General features: G+C 41.4%; 2 protein-coding genes across 5 annotated transcripts in view; one reads left to right on the top strand and one right to left on the bottom strand.

The window, feature by feature from the left end:
- The window catches only part of LOC146363500 (uncharacterized), a 77,548-nt gene extending 64,826 nt beyond the window's left edge, over positions 1-12,722 (top strand). For all 4 annotated transcript variants that reach the window (XM_084920317.1, XM_084920316.1, XM_084920315.1 and 1 more), the window contains 7 exons: positions 1,080-1,298; positions 2,798-2,938; positions 5,450-5,605; positions 5,694-5,869; positions 9,444-9,578; positions 10,377-10,514; positions 11,568-12,722. In XM_084920317.1, coding sequence (XP_084776443.1) covers positions 1,080-1,298; positions 2,798-2,938; positions 5,450-5,605; positions 5,694-5,869; positions 9,444-9,578; positions 10,377-10,514; positions 11,568-11,798 — 1,196 coding nt within the window. In that variant the 3' untranslated portion in view covers positions 11,799-12,722. The remainder of the gene's footprint in view (positions 1-1,079; positions 1,299-2,797; positions 2,939-5,449; positions 5,606-5,693; positions 5,870-9,443; positions 9,579-10,376; positions 10,515-11,567) is intronic.
- Positions 12,723-16,751: 4,029 nt separating this feature from the next.
- LOC146363499 (chloride channel protein 1-like) overlaps positions 16,752-26,631 on the bottom strand; it is a 54,727-nt gene continuing 44,847 nt past the window's right edge. The window contains exons 23-24 of the mRNA XM_084919745.1: positions 23,266-23,352; positions 16,752-20,899 (exon numbers count right to left, since the gene is read on the bottom strand). Coding sequence (XP_084775871.1) covers positions 20,402-20,899; positions 23,266-23,352 — 585 coding nt within the window. The 3' untranslated portion in view covers positions 16,752-20,401. The remainder of the gene's footprint in view (positions 20,900-23,265; positions 23,353-26,631) is intronic.

Genomic DNA, 26,631 nt, shown 5'->3' with positions numbered 1-26,631 from the left:
AAATGATCTTTGAGTGTTTTAGGATCTGTGAGGGCACACAGCTCTGGTTCAAATCTTCTGCTTAGATCCTGGCTGCACTGGCCTGTAGACTGGTCAGTGATTGCTTGGTAACCTCCTTCTTCTTTTGGCTGATCCCTTCACCATGGCAACCACAGGTTGAAAAATGTGTATAACCTGAACGGTTGGTGAGTGGTTGCTAGAAGTTTCTCTACCACACTGAGTGTCCACACTCAACTTTTTGACCAGTATGAGTACACATCTGGGTCTCCGTAGGGAGTACTCACATGCCAAACAAAGAAAGTCTCATACTGAATCAAACATCTTGTACTATCGCAGCACGTATCATTATTATCTTAAACAATTTGTCTCACGGTAGAAGCCGAGGAGTGACTGTCACGCTCGTGATGATTAGTACTGGGGTAATAACCGAGGTGACACATTTAAAACGAGTTGACTGCTGACAGCTGATATCCTCAGGTCCACACACAGAAAATCAAAGGCAGCAGTGGTTTAAAGGTCAGAGTTTAATGTGGTCCACAGAGAGATAAATATTAGCATGTTCCTCTTGAGGAAGGCTTATTATAATAACAAAAAGACCCGTGCAGACTAAATGCTTCTGAAACATGGCCGGTGTGACTAGAAGCTGTCCAAAGGACTGAATATTACTGCAGTCAGCAGAGCTTCTTTGGAAATAATGAAACACCAGTTCACCCACAAATACATCCATGCTCATTCTGATGATCCTAGCATACTCCTGAATGCGTTTTTATAGATTAATGAAATTAAATAGGTGCCATGTTGTTGTCATAAAATCACGTTCAATCACAAATTCATTGATTACTGAGCTAACATTTCCTATCATCAACTCAGGTATTAAACAGACCCTCACATTTCTCATTATCATTCTACTCCTACCCCCACCCCAACCCCCACATGAGCCTCAGATGGAGGTGTAGTCAACTGCAGGGGCCAGAAGTAGTTTTGACAGAGTTTGTGTGTGTGTGTGTGTGTGTGTGTGGTGTGTGTTGTACGTGTGTGTTGCTGGTCTGCCCCTCCTGCCGCCCTCATACCTCCTGTAGGTGTGACTCGCTCCATGAAGGACAAGGTGACCAAGCCCACCGCCATGGCCCAGGGTCGAGTGGCCCACATGATAGAGTGGCAGAGCTGGGGCAAACCATCTGCGGGGCCGCTAGGGGGAGCGGGCCATACCAACCTTCAGAGGGAAAAGGAGAGGAGGATGGAGAACGACGCTTACAGTGACCTTAGCGATGGCGAGAAGGAGGCTCGCTTTGCCGCAGGTGAGGACACACCTGAGTGCTGAATTTGCAAATATGCTACACTAATGCTTCAGTCGCATTGAGGAAACTGTGTGCAATGATTTTGCAATCTTGTCGTATTTGAAATGGTTGATTCACAGACGGACAGTGGCTCTGTGATTACTCGCAATCAGTATGTTATCAGTTTGTGATTAAATGGAGTCAAGCTCGCAATCTATTCATGATAATATTGAAAATGATTAATTAGTGCATCCATCCATTCTCTTCCATTTATCCTGTTCAGGGTCGTGGGGGGGCTGGAGACTATCCCAGGTGATTTAGGGCGAGAGGCAAGATACACCCTGGACAGGTTGCCAGGCTGTCGCAGGGCTAACACATAGAGACAGACAACCATTCGCACTCACATTCACACCTGTGAACATGCAAACTCCACACAGAAAACCCAGCCTGATGGTGGAAATGAACTCAGGACCTTCTTGCTGTGAGGCAAGGAGGAGCTTAGAAATCTTGCTTTTATATAGAAATATACCCAGAATACAACCACGAGGACAAACAGCTGAGTTGAGTCCTATATTGCAAAAAGCTGCATCGTAGATGAGTTTTGCTCAGCGCAGACTGAGTTGCTGAAGTGTCTGCGTTTGCAAATCATCACTAATCTTTCTGAAAGAAACTGCAGTGAGTTCAAGTCGGACCACCGTTGTCTGGAGACAGGTTGCCTCCCGCCATGCAACCTCTGCAATTACCTTGCACTTGTGACGCGCAACCAGAGGTTGAAAGTGTTGCTCAACAACTGGATGACTTCTTGGTTGTCTGTTGCATGAGCAGGTTGTTATTATGTATATAAGATTAAAGGTAGACTTTTTAGTAAACATAAATAACAAATGGCAAATTGTTTTTTTTTTTTAAAAAGTCAGTAAACAGGATATAAAGAGTCTGGAAAGTGAAGCCAACTTGCATCCTTTCCAATTTTTCCTAATTTTTTCAGAGACCACAACTGTGCGTCCATATTTTATTCACAATCAATCTGTCCTACAAATTTGTTCATCTCATGCTGATTAATGGCTAGAATTACATGAATACAAAAGATTTATTAAACTTATAACAAATACTTGGCAGTCACTTTCAGAACATTGCAACTATTTATTAAAACAAAACGAAGTCTGAAATGTTATTAGACGACCTTGTGTTGTTTCAGAAAATGAAACATTGATCAGATTTTTAGGTAATATTTAGCTGAGCTGTTGCTGGTAATTGATGACTGCAGCACTTTCAGAGAAAAAACAGGGTGATGCACTTTCTTTGAAAATGAGTCTAATAAACCCTCAGTATTCTCCTCCAATCCAACACAAACCTGCTGTTTATCCATATTAATGACTGTTATAACATTTGTTTGTATCATTAGTTAACATGTGTTTGTGGTACCAGAGCAGGGACTGGGATTTGCTTCACGTTCATGATGTTTTAGCGAGTCGGGGGATCTTTTCATTCTTGCTACATGCATTGTTTATCTCCATCTTCAGGTATCATGCAACAGTTTGCAATTTCTGAGGCGACTCTGTTTGGTTGGAACTCGATGGACGGGGAGAGCATGGGAGCCGGCTCCAACCAGGGCAGCGTCGCCCACCTGAGTGAGGTCAACCAGGAGAGCATCACCAGCAGAGGTCAGTGGATCACCAGCCGGCCCATTTGGTGACTCGGTTTAGCTTTATTTTGTCCCACTGTTCGGTCACTGCGAGCCACAGCAGAGTGACCAGACTGAGTGACCAGTTAAGTCTTAGATTTCAAGCCCGGTCCTTGTAAATTCCACCCTTGCTACAATTAGAATGTAAATCTGTCATAAACACTGAAGGTATAACAACCTTCAACCTTTAAGACTTGTGTTAGGTGCTATGGTGCTACATTTGGTGCCATCAACACAATAGAGATTAATTATGTTGATGACACAATATGTGGAACTACTGAGAGGATCTAAGAGTTAAATGTGAGTCAGAGATTTGTGATAATTGAACTCACTGTGTCTAAAACCTGAACGCTGTTAAAGTAAAACACGGACTCACTTTGTGCAAGAGATTCAAACAGGTCTCAAACTCACGTCTTTGGATCACACAGTGAACTCCGGGTTTTACTCGAATGTGAGTCGTAAAAAATAAAAAAAAGAGTCCTGTCAGTTTGTCTCCAAAGCAGCGGTAAAGGACTTTTGGAGGGCAGGCTCACAGCTGCACATGTCTGCCTTTCACTCTGACCAGGCACTTACTCAATAACTTCCAAATGACAAATTCAGATGACAGCCTGCCAGTGCTGAAATACCAGAGCACATTCTGTTAGGGCTTCATGTCTGTAGCCCAAAGAGCTGCGTGCATCAAAGACAGAAACAGACTGGATGAAAGTTGAGAGGATTTAAATTTTGCACAAGGTTTTATTAAAGAAAAAATGTTGGCAAACTCATATCCTGATTTGAGCCTCGGGTGATAAGATATTTGTTTCAAACACATTCTGGCCTCACAGGAATGGCCGTGTATCCTCATAAAAATCAAAGCAAAACAAGAAATACTCCCATATTTTTCTTCCCATTCTAAGATAAAGTAAAACTAATGTGTACGCTTTAACATTTACCTGCATACAGAGTAACACTGTAAACTCTCTGTGCAGGTAAATGTTTGTTCTGACTGGTGTTTAGTAAAGCAGAGCACTGTCCAAGCCCTGAGGGAGCCTGTAGGTTAGCACAAGGACTTAGCCCCGCTCTCATTAACACCACCATATGGGCTCTGCTCAGTGCTTTATCTAGCATGCAACATCAACATACACACACGTGCAAGGGATACACACACAACAACGGTTACACAGCTACTTCATATCCACATTAGGACTGAGGGCATGTTTCTCCTCCACAGCGCTGTATCCCTCCATGGCTCTGCTCTGTAGATAAGCTAATCATACTGCTATTAAAGTTATTACCATATGTTTCTCTTGGCTGAGGTCAGGTTTAACCCTGTTTTATATCAGCCTAGATAAACACTAATGGCTGAGGTGTAATATTAGATTGCTGCACATTTCTTCTGATTTAGATTTAGTTCATTAGAAAGGAAATAGTTCCCATATGAGATCACAACAAGGTTTGCAATTAGTTAAAGCAGCGTGGTTCTGATATTGCTGCGGAGTTATCAGAAGTATTTTTTCGTGCTTTGTTCGTCACAAAGTGAAGAGAAACAGTCATCTGTTGATTTCCATTATATGTTTAAGAAGAACATTTCATTGTTTACCTTTACAGTACAGTTTGGGTGAATTTTGGCCAAATGTATCTGCAACAAATTCTGAACTACAGATCTTTTTCTCCTGTCTGACTTTAATAAATGGATGATTAATCATTAATAAACGTTTCAGAATGCAGGGAGAGTAATTATTAGGTTTTAAAATGATACCAGACCCAGTATATCTAAGACATAAGACATAACACAACCAAAATTATAATATGATTAATAATTATAATGATTATATTTTATTGAAAGTGAAAGTAGCAAAAACATTCTGGAACTGTTAGGATTTATTATATAACCACTTATAACCATAACAGCTTTTAAACACATCCACACAAAAAAATCCTCATAACTACCGTTTGTAATCATGGATAATAATTAAGCTGTAATTAGCACTCAGAGCACGCTGCTTGCTTATTGCAACTTTCTCTGTGCATTTATGAAATTTCCCCTTATGGGACTAATAAAGGTATATCAAATCAAATCAAAGCTATGGTAGAAACGCCAGCTCAGGTGCTTTAATCTCAGTTTAATGTCAGTTAGCTCAGAATGAAAGAAATGAAAGATCTGAATTTGTTTATTTTTTATTCTAAAATAATGTAATTTAGGGTATTTTTAATTTTTGTGGCTTTCAAATCTCAGAATAGGTAACATTTTATCCAAAAAGTATGTGACAGTTAATAGTTTGGTGAAACCTCTGAATCTAAACTGATTGAAGTTTCCATATTAATCCAACTCCTAAACTTTTGCAAGCTAAAAAGACAAATTACAGAACGTTCCAGCTCTGCTCCTCCAGCTACGTCTTGATTTTTCTCTGCCCATGACTTGGTTTACCCCTGCCTCTGCACCCTAGCAGCGTCTTCTCTGTCTGTGTTTTCCTCTACAACGCCTACCATCTGTCTGTGCTTCCCTGTACAGACCAGGTGCTCCATCACTCCTCTGCGGATGTCTGGCCTCACACCTACGTCTCGCAGGGCCTGTACTGCCTGTCGTCTTCTGACGCCTGGGACCCAATCACCAGCCAGCCCTCGGGCGTGGCATCGCCTGCTGCAGGCTCCTACATCATGGCTGCCGGTGATGATTTATCATCCTCTCTTACAGGGTTTAAGCACCAGACTGTGTGACTGAGCACTGCACACTGGGTGTCTTGTGGTTGTTGCAGGTGGCAGCAATGGAGCAGGAGGCACACCTGGTGAGGGGTACGAGGGGACAGTAGGAAGTTACATTCAGCAGCACCAGGTTCAACTCGCCCTGCAGCAGCAGAGTCAACTCCAACAGCTCCAACAGCTTCATCACTACCAGCAGCAACAGTTTCTGCAGTACCAACAACAGCAGCAGGTCTGTGAAAGTGATTTTTATAAAGCCTTGCACTGTTTTTCATATAAACACAGCAGCAGATGCATCAGACATGTCGGCACCAGGGATAAATTTCTATCAAAAAAATGGATGTGTCCACTGTTTATTCACCAACTGGTTTCTGCAGTGCTGATTGAAGCCTGAAGCTTAGTGTTATGATCATCACCAGCTTGGATTTCCGAAAATAGATTTAACAAAGAAGGTGTGGGACAGACAAAAACAACAAACAGAGGATATTTAATGCTCATACGGTAATAACTCGTAAATCACAAGTTAGCCACATCTTTGCTTATACCCTAGTTTATAACATAACAAAATAATTACATGTTATATTAAATAAGATTTAAAAGTAGTAATTCATAACATAAAGCCATCCAAAAAACAACTACTCAGGTCACAAATGAAGCGACAAGTACAGACGTTTTCCCAAAGACTTATTTACAGACAGACTTAGAGAGGTCGCCCCCTGGTGGCCATTAGAAAGAATGTAGGTTCTGATTACTTTTCAGACCTAGAGGCTGAATTTGTCCTTTGTGTATACTTATATCAAACTCTTTTTACATCATGGGGCACGTACACCCCACTTTCATCTTAAGTGGGCCGAACCAAATCATTCTTTTCTGTCTGTGTAAGGATCTTTAACCACACATTCAATCCATTTGATATAAGAAAGAGAAGTGAAAGAAGTGAATTATAGTCAGGACAAATAAACAAATGTGTAAAATTACAGAAAGGGTTATGGCCTTTACTCAGACTCTCCTACAGTCACAATTAAATTAGTAATTCATAATTAATGAATCAAAATAAAAAATCAGAATCAGAATCAGAATACTTTATTAATCCCTGGGGGAAATTATTTTTTTGTTACAGTGCTCCATTATAAACCAACATTAAGACAAGACAGACAATACGCTAACAAGAATAGTACAATATATACATATATATACATCCATAAGTCACTCATAAATAAATAGCTGGAAAAGAAACACGTGTAGTTGTAGCTGTAACCAGTGTGTTAAGTGGATGCGTTGTACAGGGAGATGGCCACAGGCAGGAAAGATTTCCTGTGTCGTTCAGTGGTGCTTTTCGGTAATCTCAGTCTCTCACTGAACGAGCTCCTGTGACTGACCAGCATGTCATGGAGTGGGTGGGAGGTGTTATCCAACATTGTCTTTATCTTGGACAGCATCCGCCTCTCCGACACCACCTTGAGGGAGTCCAGCTCCATCCCCACAACATTACTGGCCTTACGGATTAGTTTATTAAGTCTGTTGGCATCTGCGACCCTCAGCCTGCTCCCCCAGCATACAACAGCATAGAGGATCGCACTGGCCACAACAGACTCGTAGAAAATCCTGAGCATTTTCTGGCAGATGTTGAAGGACCTCAGTCGCCTCAAAAAATAGAGACGACTCTGGCCCTTCCTGTAAAGCGCTGTGGTGTTTTTAGCCCAGTCCAGTTTATTGTCAATGTGAACTCCAAGGTATTTATAGTCCTCCACAATGTCAACACTGACCCCCTGGATTGAAACAGGGGTCAAGTGTTTCCTGGTCTTCCTGAAGTCCACGATCAGTTCCTTGGTCTTTGCCACGTTGAGCTGCAGATGATTCTGCTCACACCACGTGACAAAGGAGTCGACCACAGCCCGGTACTCTGTCTCATCATCCCTGCTGATGCATCCAACCACCGCAGAGTCATCAGAAAACTTCTGAAGATGGAGGTCTCTGTGCAGTGGCTGAAGTCTGTGGTGTAGAGGGTGAAGAGGAAGGGGGAGAGGACAGTCCCCTGTGGTGCCCCTGTGTTGCTGATTACCTTGTCAGACACACCCTGTGGGAGACGTACATATTGTGGTCTTCCTGTCAGGTAATCAACAATCCAGGACACCAGAGAAGCATCCACCTGCTATTGAAAGCACTAGAAAAGTCAAAAAACATGACCCTCACAGTGCTCGCCGGCTGGTCCAGATGGGTGTAGACACGATTGAGCAGGTAGATGATGGCGTCCTCTGTTCCAAGACGAGGCTGATAAGCGAACTGAAGGGGATCCAGGTGTGGTCTTACTATGGGTCGCAGCTGGTCCAGGATGAGCCTTTCCAGGGTCTTCATGATGTGGGAGGTCAGTGCCACGGGCCTGTAATCCTGGGGGCCACTGGGACGTGGCGTCTTTGGTACAGGGACGAGGCATGATGTCTTCCACATCACTGGGACCCTCTGCAGACTCAGACTCAGCATAAACAGTTTATGAAAGACTCCACACAGCTGGGGGGCACAGGTCTTGAGGACGAGGGGAAAATATAATAATTATTATATTTTCTATAATATAGAAATTTCTGTGTTATATTTTACTTGTTACTTTGGTGTAGTAGAAAAGGCCATGGGGCAGGTCTTTATCAGAAGGTGAAGCTGTAAAACTGATAAAAATACAGCCCTCCTTATTATAATACCCTCCTTTACATTTTCCAAAGATGTCCAGTGGGCTGGATTTAAGCCTGGTTCTGGTCCCCGGGCCTTATGTTGGACACCTCTGCTTTAGGGGAAAAAGTCCATGATGGCTGAACTTTAACTTTCTCAACATGAAGGAAAGGTTTCCACCTTGTTTGGTGAGATTTTGCAGTGTTGATGGCAGCAGCTTCTTAAAATGGAAAACACAAATACCACTCAGCAGATTCAAAGCACCTTCACAGATAACTGTTACACTAACACAGTCCAGTATAAATCATGCATGCACACAGCCTTAGGTCTGCTGTCCTATTAAATCTATACATCACATGTTTCTGCTCCCACAACATGTGCACTTGCTGACCTTGTTTAAGTTTCTTATGGGTTCATTTTGTGCAGACAGTTTGAATATTGTTGAAATCAGCTGCTGACTTTCAGCTCTCAGTCTGCTGGAAGGTTTTCTGCAAACGAAGTGAGTCACGGTGAACTGTGACACCCCGAGACTTTGTTGGCTGCTCTTGCATTGGGTGCATTCTCAGAGCTCATTAAATAACTGCGAGTTATGAAATACATACTTGAAAAGGTCAGGGACTGTGTCTTAGAAAAGGTGTACTGATCCGAGACCACAATGGAAATGAGCTTGTTAGCTTTACTGTGTGTATTATATGCCTTCCCCGGAGAAGGAGACTATTGAACGTGTTACATTTAGAATAAAATCTTCCAGTCAAGACATTTCCGCACCGTTCCCTGCAGCAACCTCATAATTTAGAGAGATTTTAAAAGTAGAAGCCAAACTAGAAGAGAGTGGAAAAAATACTAGAATATGTGTCCTCCACCTCCTGTAAAAGCCCCTGGGATAAATGTTGGAAGAAAAAAGCGGCCTCGTCTTTTGTTTGGCGATATGTGCGCGTTACAGCACTACGCCGTCCATTATTCAAATGTCAGGAGCAGTTGGTTGTGGGTGTTTTTAGATTCCTAGTGGGAGGCAATTTTATTGTTCCAGAGAAAAACAAAAGTTTAAAAAATAAGCGGCCACAAGCCAAGAGATTGTTGATCGGGGTTACATATTAACGGCCAAATCCTGAATATTCTGTTTTTATTCTTGCTTCCCTTTACAGTCTATGGAGCACAGGCTACACAGTGCCTCCCATTCACTCCAAGCCACGCCCAATAGCACCATCCACAGCCTCGGTCCACCCACTCACCCTCGGCTAGCTGACCTGTGGGGAGCAGCACAGGTTGAGGCACATCAGGTAGGCGCTCGCCTGCTGAATCCAAATGCTCGGATTACAGAGCTTGCAGACTCGATGGTGGTTTAATATGTTCTGACAGAGCGGCTATGACAGTTTGCAAGGACACAAGGGTGCGTGACTATATATGCAGTTGCAAGGATAGGACTCTGTCTCCTGTCACTATTACAGAGTGACTGAGACAATGCAGTCATCATAGCCGTGACAGCATGTCTAGTTTCTGCTGGAAGCTACGGTTTATGATGTTTGGTCTCGATTAAAGATAAAGGTTGAATGCTGATATATTTTTGTGTTTTCTCTGCTAATTCTTTGTTTTATGAATCTGGCTTTGTTTATATCAGCAGGCCTATTTAGCACACATCTGTAGAGCAGTGAAAGATGAACTGCCAGGAAAGTCTGCAAGGTAGGAGACAGGCTGGAGGTCTGCATGGAGCACTCAGCATGACTGCCTGAAGTGGATTTGATGAGTTTTGAAAGAGATCTGTAAATCAGCCTGGTCGTCAGAGTGGCATGCCACAAGGTCCGCAAGTTTCAGCGTTTGGAATCAGCATCTGTATCTGTTGCACCCAGCTAAAGTGTATGTTCTTTCGCTTCGACCCCCTGCAGATGAAAACCATGCTGGGTCGGGCCATCTCCTGTTCGTCTTCTGTTTTATTTGTCTTTTTATTTTACCTGTTATCAGGGATTTCTGGAGCCCAAGTGAAGGACGGATGTCAGTTTAAATTACGTGTGAAAATGCCACTAACCTGTTGAATCCCTTTCCAGTCAACAAGCGCTTCAGTCAAATTTAACTGGTTGCAGGTGGAGATCGTTGGACACTTGAATGCACAGATGGCTGACATGGTCGGAGGCGTGGTGGAGACGGTCGGAGAAGAGCCAGAGCCCGAGTCCGAAGACTTCCCTGAACAGCATGAAGAGGAAGAGGAGGAGCTAACAAAGGTGAGTTAGAAACAATACACTGTACTAAAAACGCTGAAGAATCAGGAAAACTTTATTATTAAAAACTGCCACTTGAAGCTGGGTGTAAAGGTAAGTCAATCCCGACAGAATCCCATTTTAAAACAGTAATATTGTACATAAAAGAGCAGCCCATACCTTTTTTTTAATATTTGTGGTCATGGTGGAGTACTAAGTTATCAACTAGTTAACAAGCTGCAGTCTTAAACTGTGTGTTGCATCCCACAGACACACCTACCAGCCGCCTGGACACAAAGCAGCCAAGCTTTGACAATCTCCAAGAGACAATTTATTAAAAAAAAGATAACCCAGCTGTTTCAAACAGGAAACTATCCATGGAGACCAAAACTGTGTTTTACATTTTTATGCTAAAAAGCTGAATATTTAATATGGAAACCTATGAGGATTGAGTCAAGTGGCCATGTGATGAACTGCAGTATTGTCAAATTTCCATAGACTCCTATGCACAATAAAAAAACATAAACAGTTTTGGTCTCCATAACCAATTTCATCTTTCATAACTATTATTATTATTTCAGATTATCCGAGTCACCAAACTGAACTTCTTGACCATGTTTGTTGTGTTTTTTTATTAATGAAATTATATGACAAATTTTATTGCTTGCACAGTTCAGCATGAAAAGTGACTGTTTTAGAAATCTGTGCTGTAGTTCTGGTGAGTGAAATTCAAATCTTTTGCTTATAAATATTTATAACTAAGCACTTGACTAATTATAACCACCCATGGTTCCAAAACTTCACGATGGCCAGTATGCCTAAATGAAGCCTGCGTAATGCCACTTGACAAACCCTTGGGTGAAGGAATGGTGGCATCTTAACCGGGCAAGCTCTATTGGTTCTACTGCCCCAAATCAGACACATGACTAAGATTTTAGAGAGAACAATTATTTCAAAAATTGGCTCTTATCTGTAAGAACAACATGTAAGCACCTTTAAAGAAGGAATAACAGAGCTTCACTCACCTGCGATACAGAACAAATGGTCCTTAAAAATCTCTACGTCCTGCCTTCACAGGTAGAAGAGGTAACATTAACTTTGGAGCCAGAGCCGTGCTCTTTGACGCCCTCCCCGCTGAGGGAAGATGCCCCTTCAACCAGAGGTTCAAGCCCAGGACTACCAGCACAGACCACCGAACCCGTTGCAGAGAGGATACCCTTTGACGTCACGCCCTGCGTCGTCCAGTCATTGGAAGAGAAAGATGAAGAGGCAGACGAGGGCTCCATTGTTGTTGTTGCAACCAACTGAGTCATTTGGACGAAACTCTGTCAAAAACTGGAAATTAATACTTCAATAATCAGTCAAGCTATTATCCCAACCCCTCCCTCTCCCAAATATTTACCTACTTTGAGGCCGAGGAAATGCGACTTTTTTTTTCGATGGGAATGTGGGATGTAATGTACACTATGGCCAAGGAGACACCCCTACCACCAGTCTAGTATGGGAAATCTGGAATATCACATATATGAGACTAATTAACTTTAATTTAAGGCAGAAGAGAGACTTGAATTCAGTGACTGCTGAAACAAGCTGTTTGAGAATAAAGATGTATTCAATAAACCGTTTGGACTGACTGGAACAAAGAACCAGGACTGAAAGCCAAACTGGCAACACAGGGATGGGGGAAAATTAAAAGAAGGTGGGATAAGAAGAAAAAAAGTTAAGGGCCTATTTATAAATTCAGCGCAATACAACAAACATGGGCACAATCAGGGTTTGCAAATAATTCAGAGTGGTTGTTTCAAGATGCTTTCAGCATCAGAAGTAGGCTTTTGTATGCAAAAATAAGAACCCCTTCAAGGCCAGAAATACCTGGTCAGAGAGCAGTTTGATTGGCTAATTAATGTGTTTAGGTTTGACTGATGGCTGAGATGTCTTGATGAGGTAAAGACGGCGTAATCTAGAACTCATGGCAACCTGAGGCATGCACTTGGAGTTATTTGCAAACACTTGCTCTGGACACAACCAAAAGAACGTGCATGCTTTTTAACAGTGAACTAGCCCTAACAGTATAACACAGTAATACAAAGTAATAATATATCAAATTGCTTTTTATAATAAAAGGGAAAAAATCAAATAAACCGATATGTATTTGTATGAATGTAACACTGTATGTATGTTTGTATGAATGTAGCTTTGTTTGTGTGTAAAATATATATTCTGGGAAACAAATTCCTCTCTGTGCTGTTCTGTGCCAAAAACGTTTTTTCTCCTGTGATGCCTTCATTAAGATAATGTGTTACCTCTTTGCCTTAATGAGCAACTTTCTAAACAGGGGAGAGCTGTCAAGGTTTATGCAGGACACGAAGGCAGACATGATGGAAAAGTGAGCCATTTATCGGCTGCTTACCCAACGCATGAAAGGCAATTAACCACAAAATGAGACACGAGGAGGATCAAACACGAGAACACCAAGAGAACCAAACACACAAACATCCAACTCAAACTAGGAGCTGACGCTTAACACAGATGAAGAATTCAAAACTAACACTAATCAGGAATCCAAAACCATAGCCACGAAAACAGACTTCAAATTAAAAAAAGGTAAAAATAAAGCTCAACACACTGGAGTAACAATGAAAGCATGAACCCAAACTAGAAGAGGACATTACTAGAAAACCCTGAAGTAAAAACAGACTCCAGAATATCACAAGGAATCAAACACACTGTCAAATAAATAATCACTAACTGAAATACAAGCTTGTAGAATCTCCTTTGAGAGTCTGTCGTTTGACTGTGGGTGCTGCACTCTAGAGCTAAATATTGTTGAAACATTTTAATTATGTCTTAGTTTTTAGTTTCATTTTTATGGCTTTTATTGTAGTAGAACACCTTCCTATAACTGTTCCTTTAACTGCCATTTATTGTATCTACCAGTAATGCAGTTACATTTGATTACCACAACCACAGTTACACTTGTAAAGTTATCATGTAGAAAGTATTGCCATCAAAAACACAGTATTGTTGATGATTCAATAGGGACTCCTTTATTTTTGCCATGTGCAGGAATTTATATTTGGCCAGAGTTACTAGGCGGGACAAATAAAAGTGACGTCTCAGTGATCATAAGGGATGTTTGCAGTTGATCCATTAGGAAGTGAGAGTGAACGAGCACAAGCTTTACGCATGTGTTTCTCAAATGAAGTAATGTGGGAGCAGGAGGGGAAGGTGAATTGATATGTTCTAGTATAAGGGCTGTCTTTGGAATGTGTATAAGTCTGTGTATAACAGCCGGGCTATAGGATGTGTAGAGGAATAACACAGTGCAGAAATTACCCCATGTACCCGACTAATCCAGGAATTAATAAATTACTCCTTTTGTCCCATGTGCATTAAATACAGACATTTTTTTCCCTGCATGCCATGTGATGTTGCAGCTATTCAAAGTCAGAGAAAAGAATCTGACTCAGCTACCTGAAGGCAATAAACAAACCTCTTTTTACAAAATCCCCATTAAATTCAGTGATGGCTACACAACATATGCCAAGACTCAACTCAACAATTCAACTCTGAGTCACATTATTAGCCGTATTTTGCCAGACTTCTCCATAAGTTATGTAATAGATCTGATACTAGAGAGGCATACAGAGCAAAATGCATAAATGTGATTTGTGCTGAATAAAGATGCACAAAAGCTTTTGTGCTTTCTGCGGTTTTCTTTATTTGCAGTTCACAAGACACTAAAACTTGAAACACTGCAAACTGCTTTGCTCACTTTAAAAATTAACTCGTCTACAGCCCCGTGCATTAGGCAATCCCAAAAAACGTGTTTCCAACATCTGCCACTATCACTCCAACTGAACTCTTAGCAGCACCTATCACTCCTACATCTGGCACAAAATAAGAAAATAAGTGCCTTTTTGCCATTAAATAATATTCCAGAAATAAATTGTATCTAACTTCATTGAATTCTCGCCTCTGAAATATTTGTGCTCTTATAAATACATATGCAATAAGGTCAGCTGCAAAAATCTGTGTCTATGCCTTTTCGTCTCAAACTTGGCACTGCATCCTCTTTATACCTGTAACAAACATGTAATTACAGGTGTTTAACAGCAGCTTTTAAAGAGAGTTTTACATTGATGCAAAGCATTTGATTTTTTTGGCCCTACTGGGGAGATATAGCAGCAAGATCGCCAGTACAAAAAAGAATAGGCATCGGGTTGGGTTAGGAATGTGTTACAAAGTAAGGTAGTTTAAATAGGTTGTCTTAAATGAGCTTTTATATGAGCCCATTATATATTAAGCAAGTCAGAGAAAGAAAAGGCCTGAATACTTGAATATCTTGCTGTGTTTCAAGCAGCAGTGTGAGGTTTCTTTACTGACCTGTGGCAGCGTTCTTGTAGCCAGCAGTTCCATAAAAACACTTCAGCTGCTCTGATCACAATCAACAGCCTCCTTCATGTGAGGACTCCATTATCGTTGGGAGGTAGAAGAGTGTCCTTGTACGTTCAAGTCCTTTTATCATTTTAAGCTTTTTGGGAGGCGTTCTGAGGGTTTAATTTCACAACAGATGAATCATCAGCTCATGATGAATCTTAAATGTTACTTGAGAAACCTAGAAAACTGAATGAACAATGGGCTGTGAGGTCAGTTGACCTGACCTCACAGCCCATTGTTCATTCAGTTTGCTAGGTTTCAGTGTTTGTACAAATGTACTGTTTATAAGGTTGGGGAAACCTGCAGTCAGCTGAGACTGAAGAAGTCAGTTGGATGAGTGAGGAAACGTTTCTCCCACTGAAAACGCTACGTCCAGATGAACAGAATCAATGTTTTGGGATTTACTTACCTGGATGATTGAGCATGCATCAAGACATTACCTGAGAAACATTGGTCAGCACGGTGGTTAGCACAGTTGCTTCACAGCGTGAAGGTCCAGAGTTTGATTCCCCCACAGCCGGGGTGTTTGTGTGTGGGGTTTGCATGTTCCCTCTGGCTTCCTCCCACAGTCCAAAGACATTTAGTTAGTGGGGATTAGGTTAAATTATTAATTTATATTGCTTATAGGTGTGAATGTGATGTGAGTGCGAATGGTTGTTGGGGCGGGTCAGCATGAAAGTTTCAAAAAAAAGAGACAAAATGTATTTTATAAATGATGCTGAGTTTTGGGAAGGATTTATTTCAATCCTTTTCCCCTCTTGCATTGACCTCATCTTTATTTCAAAAACCCCCGAAGAGGAACAACCTCCTCTGCCTCCATGGACCAGCTGCCACTGATAAAATCAATGCAAATCAATGTAATTATGCGTTATTTTTTCACATCGTCTCTTCGAAGACAGAGCTACTGAGAACGATTCAGTCTTACCCTCCTGTGATTAAGACCCTGATGCCCCTAATTGCTCTGATAATCATCTGTCCTCTGTTTGTCCTCTTTGAGATCTCATCCTGTAAATCGTTCTAGCGCCCAAAACGCCCAAATGATTGCACACTCGAAAGGGTGTCACCTGACTGACAAAGAAATGAGGCACAAGGTTATTAAAGCTATGAAACCTAATATAGAGTTTTTGTCAGATTTAACTGCACGAGGTGTCCGTCGTGCTGAATAATTACTCGGTCTTTCAAAAATAATTTCTGCACAGTCCACGCCACACAGAAAAGGTTTCTTCTAAAATGAGTCAGGCATCTTCCAAAGAAGACTAATTGAAAGCCTAAAAAATTCTTTCAAAGTCACATATCAAAGTGACACATACTCTTTGCAAATAACACGAGATAAAAAGCAATTAAAGTAGAAAAAATAAAATCCTGTCATCTTGTCAGAATAAAGTAAAGTTTAATAATTTAGCTGCAAGCAGCGATGGTGCCGGGCAGAGGTCGCATTTGACTTTCTCGTCTGTCATGGTGACAGACAAGGTCGTAAAAATCCTGTCGTAGTGTAATTTTACCTGTCATTTCAACTTTTTAATGATAATAAGACACTTAAAAACAACTCCGTCACAAGAAGTAATTCACAGAAAGGATTTCATTTTATGCAGACATGGAAATAAAACAATGATGAAACAGACGGCAGTCACTTCACTACACTGGATCCTGTAATTACCAGCACCACAGCCTGTCTGCCAATCTATCGATGCTTTAGATAAGCTACAACTGTTAGCTGGCCACTTTATTAAGTACACCTTGCTAGAACCTTTCTTAGCAACATGTTTGTTGCCTTTACAACAAGCCTGACCTGGATAAATAAACCAAATTCAAACACAGTAAAGCATTCAAATAAAACTTTATTTAGCTAAGTTGTTCACAGTTTATAAAGTTGAAGATAATGACTAAAACAGAAATAAATAAATACTACATTAACCACAACCACAAATAAACACTGAGGCCTGCACCGATGTCCCTCCACACCCAAGAAACAGACATAAAGAAATGTTTTGTCAAATCTGAAGGTTTAAAGACTTTTAAGGCAACACCTGAGAAACTGATACCAGGAGTTAATAAGAAGACAGTATAAGAGAGAGATGAAGGAGAAATGGAGAAACGGTGCATGGATGCAATGGCTGAGGTTCCCACCCTTTGTTCATGACGGGGAGAAAATCTGGTCATTTAGAGACCATTTATTTTACATGTTTGGTTATGAAGTTATCAAATAATCTCAACAAACAGATAAAGATATCTGCAGATGAATCTGTAGGTAACAGACGCATGTAGTCGAGTGCTTCTTGCAATCACGTTCGAGTTAGATTTGTTTCTTTGTTTTTTTTTAGCTTTTTAGTCATTTGTTTTAAAATAAACTTTACTAAAGTAATGTATTCATAAAATCTTAGCTTGGATATCCCCTGCTATATACCTGAGGGTCCACATTTCCACTTAGGCTTAGTCAACAGACAATAGTGCTGTCAAAAAAATAACCAAAGATCATGTTCAAAAACTCCACACAAAGCCAAACCATGACTATCACGTCACACCTCTTACCCCATCAAACATCCCCACCCTCTCCTCTCTTGACCTGAAGCATCGAGATGTTTTACCAACTGTAAAAATAAGACAGATATAACCACCAGACAAGTGTTGTGATCTAACTCTTTTCCTCTTCACTCTAAGTCATCCCCTTTTCTTCTCTTGCAGCAGCAGCAGAGCGTCTGCAGTCTGTGTGAGAGGTGAGCATGACTGTGACACACAGTATGTGGTACTGCGGGAGGACAGTGCTGTGTTATCCCTCCAGCAGACCTGGTGGAAGCCCACCGTTACATACTGCCCGATTCTTCTTTATTTTTTAATACACTGATGCTGACAGACCATGGACACTGAGATTGTGATTTTCACCCAACTCTAAACTTCACAGCTCAAAGCCTCTTTTTGCAAAGCGTTTGGTTTTTGTTCCTGCTGTTGTTTTGATTTGATTTACTGATGTTTAACAGGAAGAAAACCACAAAACAGTTGAAGAATCGCATTTCTGACGTGGAGGTACCAGATGCTGTTTGTATTAAGCAACCCTGAAGGTTAATCTGAGGAATAATTCTGATAAATAGTAAAAAAGAGGAAGCCAGGCCTGTTTTCAGTTGTATGTGATTAACTGAAGCTTATATATGATTATGACAAAAGACACCTGAACCATCTACAGAGGCAGCTGCCTAGAAGGCAAAAGCTCAGGAAGACATTAAGGTTAAATAGTCATTAAATTTCTTGACTTTTATTCTTTGAAAATGTTATAATAACCATCACAACAGCTTTAAAAAAAAGAAGCTATTTTTAGCATCTTTACCAGCATTAACTGGGAAACGTTTCTCTGGCAACACATCTGTAAATGTCTCCTTCACTGTCAGAGAACCTTGGCTATCATCACGTTAGAATGAACAGCTTCAGTAGATTTTTCTGATAATCCCATTTAGAATTATTAAAGTGATTAGGGTTAAATCTGCAAGGCTTCCTTTTTGAGGAAAAAAAGGAGAAAACGAATCTTGAGGATCTGCACGGCGAGGTTTTGCTGTCGTCAGCCGCCTCGAGCCGCACCATCTATCAACTTAACTGTGATGAGATGAGCTCCGAGGCTGCATCCACAAGGTCGCCGCACAATTTGGAGGTCGTTGTGGGGCTTTGGCCAATCTTCCACAGTGGACTGAGCAGCTCCATTAGTTTTCTGCTACCCACACGGTTCGTTGCCAGTTAAAATAAATCAATACCCTCTGCTCTCATCTGATAAAATCCTCCCTTTTTTAAGACTTAAGCGATTGGGTAACACAGGACAACTGTGCGGCAGTTCACCGGGTTCACCTCTTGTTTGGGAAGCAAAGCTTTTGATTGATTATTCTGATTCAGCTGAGCAGAGAGCGTTACAGTCAAAATAACCCCACAGAACATACAGTAAAGTGTGTGGTGTTGGAAACAGCTGTGACAGAGGCACAGTTAATCAATCGCAGTCTGAATTCAGACAGTTGAAATGGTAGCAGTGTTTTATCAATCTACTCCTCAGTAATCTCCATCCATCCATTTTATTAACCGCTTCTCCAGTTTAGGTTAGTGGAAGGGCTGGAGCCTATGGACAGTTACCAGTTCATCACAGGGCCATTTAATCTAGCAGCTGAACAGGTGGGTTATTTGACCTTAACCAGTGATATTACTGGATTTCAGAAATAAGTTTAAGCGTGCTAAAACCGTCATTATCAAACAAAAAGAGCATATCACAGTTAGATACCTGACTTTGTGGATTTGGCAGCATCTACAAATTAACCCATGAAAATCAAAGTGTGAAACAACAAGAGAAGGAAAATGAGCAGAAAGTAAAACAAAACGAGCAAACATTACAAACATACAGAGCTTCAGAGCTTACGCGTGGCAACCAGAGCGCTCAACGAATCCGCCCACAAAAAGAAAACAACATACGCAACTTTAATTTGGTTGATTTCAGCTTCAGTGTCGCCTCACTTTACATCTCTGGACACACATCCGCTGTTTGCTTGTTTTTAGATCGCCATGTGGAGCTCCTGTTTTATTACAGCAAAAATTACAATCACGGTCATTTTGGTCAATGTTATATTCTCGATTATTAACCAGAGTTATTCTTTAAAATAATAAGCATCTTACATTTATTTAACTTTTTTCACATTTTGAAAATAATTTAACAGAGGTCTGTGTATATGCATGAGTGTGCGTGAGCGTGTATTCATATCTTTGTGGGGACCAAAAATTGCAAGTTTACAATACTTGTGGGAACCAAAATCCAGGTCCCCACAAGAACAACTACGGGGTGTTTGTGACCATAAAGCTCGTCTCACAAGGGAAGCAAACTATCCCCACAGGCCTGCTGTAACTGGATGTTACTGCAGGATGCTGGTGCAGACTGGGACAAAGAGAAGCCTCAGCCATGCTTTACTGGTAAAGAGAGCATTTGATTTAAACTGAAGAAAAAATAGACCTCTGTATAAAAATTAACTGGTTGTTATCACCAGTGATGATCCTTATATTAAAGTTGGGTCATTGTGACAGGGAAGGGGATGAGCGCTCTTCACATGCATTTTGAAATTACAAACGTGTATGTGCAGTCGTACCACAGCTTCCAGGGGGCTTTCCAGACGGAGCACAGGCCCACTGGAGGTTCAGAAGTGCACAGTGACCTGATCTTGTAGGAAAGATCAGCCATATTTAAGTCAGTGTTTGTTTTTTTTCTTTTGTGGGCGGAGACCATGAACTTTCTAATCGCACCTGATACAAAGGAACTAGATGAATATTGCAGTTTAAGGTGTTTTTTGCACCAAACAGGTGATGGTCTGTGAAACGAGTGTGTGGAAGCTGTACCAGTAACATAAAAAGAGGTAAATGGAAGTACAAAGACCGGAGAAATGTATTAAGAACAGAAGAAAAAAACTCAAACTATTATAAAAGTTTTCCATTATAAAAAAGCATCACTCTTGTGTAAGCTAAACCATAGGCTCATCATCGCTGTCTTCCTCTTCCTCAAAGAGTCTCTGTAGGGTGGAGAGGCGGATGGAGGAGAGAGGAGGAGAGGGAGGAGGAGTGGAGGAAGAAGGGACTGGGGGAGGAGTAGAAGAAGGAGGGAGGGTGAGGTTGCTGTTGCAGCTGCAGCTCCTGCTGGCCGAGCTGCAGGCCACCGTGCTGCTGCCGCTCCCCGAAGCGCTACTGGTGCTCTCCTCCACCTCCCTCGGCACTCCCTCGATCAACACCTCTGTTTCATTCTCATGGCTGTGATGGAGATGGTGGTGGTGTTGAGAGGGGGAGGGGGGAGAGAGGGGAGGAGCCTGAGCAACAATTTCAGGTGAGGGAGGAGAGGAAGGGGCGTTGGGAGATGAAGGTGGAGGTTTAGAGACCGAGTTGTGGTTGCTGATATCACGAAAACTGGCCAGAGGAGGGCGGAGCCGGACACCAGAGCGTGTGGAGCCCTCGATGGCCTTTTGGAGCTGGAGGAGGAAGTCGAAGAGGAAGAGAAAGAAGAAGAAGAGAAAAAGGAAGAGAAAGAGGAAGAAGAAGAAGAGTAAGAAGGAGAGGCAGGGTTTGAAGAGTGAGGGGAAGAATTAAAAACAAGAAGAAATGAGCAGAATTCATACATGAATGGTGAAAATGTAAAGACGAAATGAAGGAAAGCAAGCAGGGATTAGACAGAGTCAGTGGTGAGCAATTGCACAGATGGAGGAAAGAAAAGTTAAAGAAAATGAGGCAACACAGGAGCATGAGTCAGAGACCATTATGGATAAAGACAGGAGCCCAAAACTTACAGAGAGCTTATTGATTATGCTCACAAAGTACTCATACATAATTCAAAAAGCTTTGCGAGACTCCAAGGAAATTAGGAGCAAAAACAAATTGGATTTTTTCCTCCAAATTAAAGACAAACAAGAGAAGACTTCCAAAGGTTGAGTGTATTAAAAAAGGAGCTTTTTTTGGACTTGGATCAGGAAAGTTAATTTCATTTAATGCTTAGGTTTCAGTTCTGGGAGCCCTTCAAACAGTTTCAGAGTTTTTCCATTAGCTGGTTGTGGTCTGGCTGCTTTAGCCATGCTGTGGCGATGCTGTGGCGATGCTGTGGCGATGCTGTGCTGCTGAGATCCAGACCAGCAGTGCCCAACCTTTTTTATTTGCCTTCAGCAACACCTCATACATGTACAAATGTGTTCATTTGCACTCATTATAAAGGGAATACCATTTAATCCCTGATTATATAAAAGGAGATGTTAATTTTAATCCAGTTCAACGCTTACTCTTTATGCCCGTTTGGTCTGAGCTATTTATTCATTAGATGAAGCTCTATCTCATGCATCTTTATAAACAATAAACCAACCTTTCTAGCATTTAATAAAAGGCACGATTAAATTAATTTTTAAAGGTCTCTATTGCTACTTAACGTGACTCCAACAGAGCGCACAAACACTCTTACTCTGTGATTAACTACAACACTTACTGCTTATAGGGTGACCAGATGTTCCTGCTTATCTGGGACTGCACAGCATATTTACCTTGCGTCCCACATTTTAAATTGGCTCTGTAGGATGCAGACCTTTTCTAAAGTCTGGCTTTTAGCCAGTGCATTTGAAGAAAGGAAGAAAGGCTTTTACGTTTTTATAGCTTGATTATCGTCGAGAGCAGGTTAACCTGTCTTTTACTCCCAATGCAATAGTCTGCAGAGAGCTACCAAAATCAAAATGAAGCAACAACATAAAAAATATTTGGTGAAAAGGAGCGGTGTGCTTACTGGAGGCTGATTACTTGTAGCTTTTACATGAACATCTGCAGTTTACAGTTTAGTTTCAATCCTGTGTTCATGTATTGTTATTAAAATGACTGATTATTGGTAGCTGTGGGTAGTTTGGGCCAAGCTTTAGCTGTTGGGCAGCTGGCCTCATGTCTGACTCTGGATTACTTTGGTGTACAGATGAGTTCATGGTCGACTCAGTGACTGCAGTGTCCTGTGTCCTGGGTCCTGTGTCTGCAAAACAAGCCCGACTCATCACTCCTGCACCGCAGCGCTACAGCCTGACCTGAGTCATTTATGATGAAGTTTCGCTCTCTCCAAACACGACTCTGTGCATTATGGCCAAATGTCTCCACTTTGGTTTTGTCTGTCCAAAGGACATTATTCCACAAGTCACTGTTGTTGTTGAAATGCGACTTTGAAACCTACGCTGTGCAGCCATGTTCTTTGTAGAGAGAAGAGCCTTTTTTTCTGGAAACTCTTTGTTGTGCTGTCATGAACTTTAACATTTAACATGCTAACGGAGGCCTGTAGCGTTTCAGATGTAGCTCTTGGGGTTTTTTGCAACTTCTCTGAGCATTGCCATTAATAAAGAGCATTTAATTAGCAGCACCTGACTGCTACTTACACTCTTAAATCCTATGAAAGCATTAAAGGTGTGCTTAGTATTTGACAGAGTGCTGTGAGGGCCTTTTTTTCTCCCGACTGTAAAAGACAGATTGTCAGTCTCTTTCTCAAAGAAGAATATTGCTTTTTTTTAAAAAAAAATAAAAAATATTGGATCAGTACTTAGTTTCTTCAAATATACAAAGACAAATGGAAAACAAAGTTGTCTGTGCATCCTTACATTAATGTAGAGACTTTAAAACGGGGTAATATGCTCTCACTTTCTTTTCCTAGCAAGTAGTCTGGCTGCTGATTTATATAAAGCCAGCTTGATATAAAAAGTGCATTAGTTTGTCTGTCTGTTAGATAAATAACCTAAAAATACTGCTGTTCACAGCACACACAGGAATGTAAATGTCCATTTCTGGAAGCAAAACAAAATGCAGGGTGAAATAAAGTAACGTTTCTTACCTCTTTTAGTGCCACCACCCCCACCAGTTTGCCAGTACTGGTCACATAAGCATGACTTAAGCCAAGCAGTGAGAATAAGGTGTGGGTCTGTGGAGACAGGGGGAAAAGGTCACTTGTGAAATTACACAAACTTTTTGCTTTCTGCTCCAAACACAAAGTCACGCAGACAGAATGTCTCGAAGCTCCAGGTGAACCACAGGAAGAGAAAGTCCTTGAGCGTGTTTGTAAGCACAAACTATTGTGTTCACGACCCAGTCAAGGTCACGCTTTGGGATGAGCTCTTTGTATGCATCGGCACACCTCGATCACAAGGCCCCCTTTTGCACATGAATAAGCAGAATATTACAAATATTACCATGACAATGAAACCAACGGGAATGGTACAAGGTGTTTACACGCTTCACTATGCTGCAAACATCTGAAAATCATAATAAGGACGTGAGCAGGTCACAGAGATTGTACAAGGCAGGAAATGATTAGAAATACATAGATTTACAAGAGATTTTATGTAAATCCCCGACTCGGGCAGCTCGGACACGCTCGTTCAGCTGCACGGGGACATTTTAACTGCAACGAGACAAATGAAAACGTCACTGTTTAAAACAAAAATACAGCAAAAGCTGCAGGAAATTACTGAATGAAAAGCCATCAAAGCAAATAAGATAAACGGGAATATCCAGAGTTCATATTAAACTTATATTAAACTGCTGTAACTCATTATGGAGTGCATATTGATTAGGCAGTGTAAGAGCTTTTAGAGCTGTGGTTTCAGGCTTGGCTGGCTGATATCTTCTCATTTGACTAAATTCTTGCCAAACCTAAAACAGACCGGCAATTTCCAGATTGGCACAGCGACAAAATTAAAAATGACTGACTTAATAGCATTACACAGCATGTTTACAGCTTGGTACACAACAGGCTTTTGGTCTCTATGAATAGATTTCTCCCTCTGCGACAGCTCCGTGGTGGATCGCTTTATTTTTTTTTTAAATCATTTTCACTTCACTGCCTGGAGCTTCCTAAACAACAGGTATCAAAACTTCGCTTCACAGACTCACAGTTATAATGGGAATAGAAGAAGTCAGAACAGGAGACAAAGCAAAGTCACACTTGCTGTGTGTGCTGTGCGCAAAGATGATAATACTGAGCATAAACTAACAGTGCTGTGTAAAAAGTCCCGAGACAGGCCTCATTGTCTCTCGAATCATTCAAGCAAAAACAAAAAAAGACTCAAGGGATGAAGCAGTGTTGTGACCACACATAAGAGGAAACTTAGATCTTTAATATAAAACATTATTTCTTCTTATTTCTTTAGTTGAATCTATGAAAAAACTATCTGCAGCACATAATCAGTACATTTGAGTCATGTCCTTATGAAAGAGGGAAAAAAATCCAACAAAGACCTGATGCGGGGTCGCAGGGATGCATCTGACCGCTCAGTTGATCCTGTTCAGTGAAGGCACATCACTGTTCTCAGAGAAAGGTTACTGTCAAGAAGCCATTCTTAAGGAAGTGAAACAGGGAGGAAAGGCTGAGGTTTGCCAGATTACACAAGAACCGCACTGAAAATCACTGGAAACAGGTCTCATATTCTGCAGTTCCATTTATGTGTGCGTGTTTCACAAAATTTTGTATTTTCTTGGCAAAAAAATGAGGAATAGCTCAAGACTCTTGCACACTACCTCACTAACTCCATCTATCTTATTCCACTTATCTGGAGCTGGGTCGCGGGGTCAGCAGCCCAAGCAGAGAAGTCTAGACCTCCCTCTCCCCAGCCACCTCCTCCAGCTTGTCTGGGGGAACACCAAGGCGTTCCCAGGCCAGCCGAGAGATATAATCTCTCCAGCGTGTCCTGGGTCTGCCCCGGGGCCTCCTCCCGGTGGGACATGCCTGGAACACCTCAACCAGGGGGTGTCCAGGAGGCATCCTTTTCAGATGCCTGAACCTCCTCAACCTCCTTTCGATGTGGAGGAGCAGTGGCTCTACTCTGAGGCCCTCCTGGCTGAACTTCTCACCCTATCTCTAAAGGGAGAGGCCAGCCACCCTTCGGAGGAAGCCCATTTCTGCTTCTTGTATCTCGCCCTTCCGGTCACTAACCACAGCTCGTGACCATAGGTGAGAGTAGGGATGTAGATCGAACGGTACCTTACTAACTCAGTATTATATAAATAAGAATTAATTTATACATATTAATAATACCAAGATCCTACCAACGATTGGCTGCCACCAACAAACAGAAGGTTCCAATAGCATGTGGGCGGGGCTTTTATGGCTGAGATAACCACATTAGGGATACCCCCTCACTGCGACATTACACAAGAGACAAGAGTAGAAAAAAAATGATTCAGAGCAGGCTGACAAGATGAGCTTTCGGCTCACGTGGGTTACTCATTGATGCCCTGACCTCATTATTTCAAAGTTTTTATATGACAAAAAATAAGAAAAGGCAGAACAGGTGAACTTAAAACTTCTTATCAAGAAGTACTGCTGATTATTCTTCTGTTTGCAATATGTTTTTATGAGGATTCAAATCAGTAGTAAAAAAAACCCCCAAAACAACGGAAAATGGACCATCATGACACAATAAGCTTGAATGAAAACATGACCTAGCTCGAACAATCTCCCAAGTCCCACCTATCACCGAGTTGTCCTTCAACAAGGCACGTTTCAGTGTTTGCACCAATCTACAGGAACCACACTTTCCAGCTCCCACGTATAAATGTTGGGTTTATATAACAGCACCTCAGGATACAAGATTCTGTTCTCGGTCAAAAATGAAAAACTGTCGTGTCCATCTCTATTTATTCAGACGACATTGTGTGAATAAAAAACAGTCCTCACTAAGTGTTTTTCATGTGCCATTACTCCCCTGTCAAGGTTATCCACATCTTCAGATGAATGAGAACAGAAGTAAACAACTTAGCAGCTGAGAGTGGGAACACCAACAAAAGACTGCCACTGCCCGTGGGGCTGAATTACATTTATATGGTTATTTGCTTGCATAATGCATGTGATAAAATACATGAACTCTTCTTCAAGGCAACTGTACATTTTGGAATAAGTGCAGACTGTGTGACAATGATTAATAAAATGAAAACAAAGCAACTTTGTCTTTGTTTCTAAGAAAAAAATGATTTTTCTTGTTAGTTTTCTGTAATTTCTACAGTTAAATGCCACAAAACTCACATTAAACCAACAATAAATCAGCTACTGTATGATTGATTATATTTACTGTTAACAGGTTACAGTTAGTACTGCAGTAATTTGCCATCTGATGTCTAACAGCAAGATTTCTGGGGGACCCTGACATACTGGGTAACAGCTTTTCCCCAGTATTTCAATGAAATGGTTGTTTTAGGAAACAAG

The sequence above is a fragment of the Perissodus microlepis genome, chromosome 22 (assembly GCF_051167445.1).
Source record: "Perissodus microlepis isolate ML-2025 ecotype Zambia chromosome 22, ASM5116744v1, whole genome shotgun sequence".
In the NCBI taxonomy this organism is placed as follows: Eukaryota; Metazoa; Chordata; class Actinopteri; order Cichliformes; family Cichlidae; genus Perissodus; species Perissodus microlepis.
The sequence above is the reverse complement of the archived record's forward strand: the minus strand, read 5'-3'. Positions and strand labels throughout refer to the sequence as shown.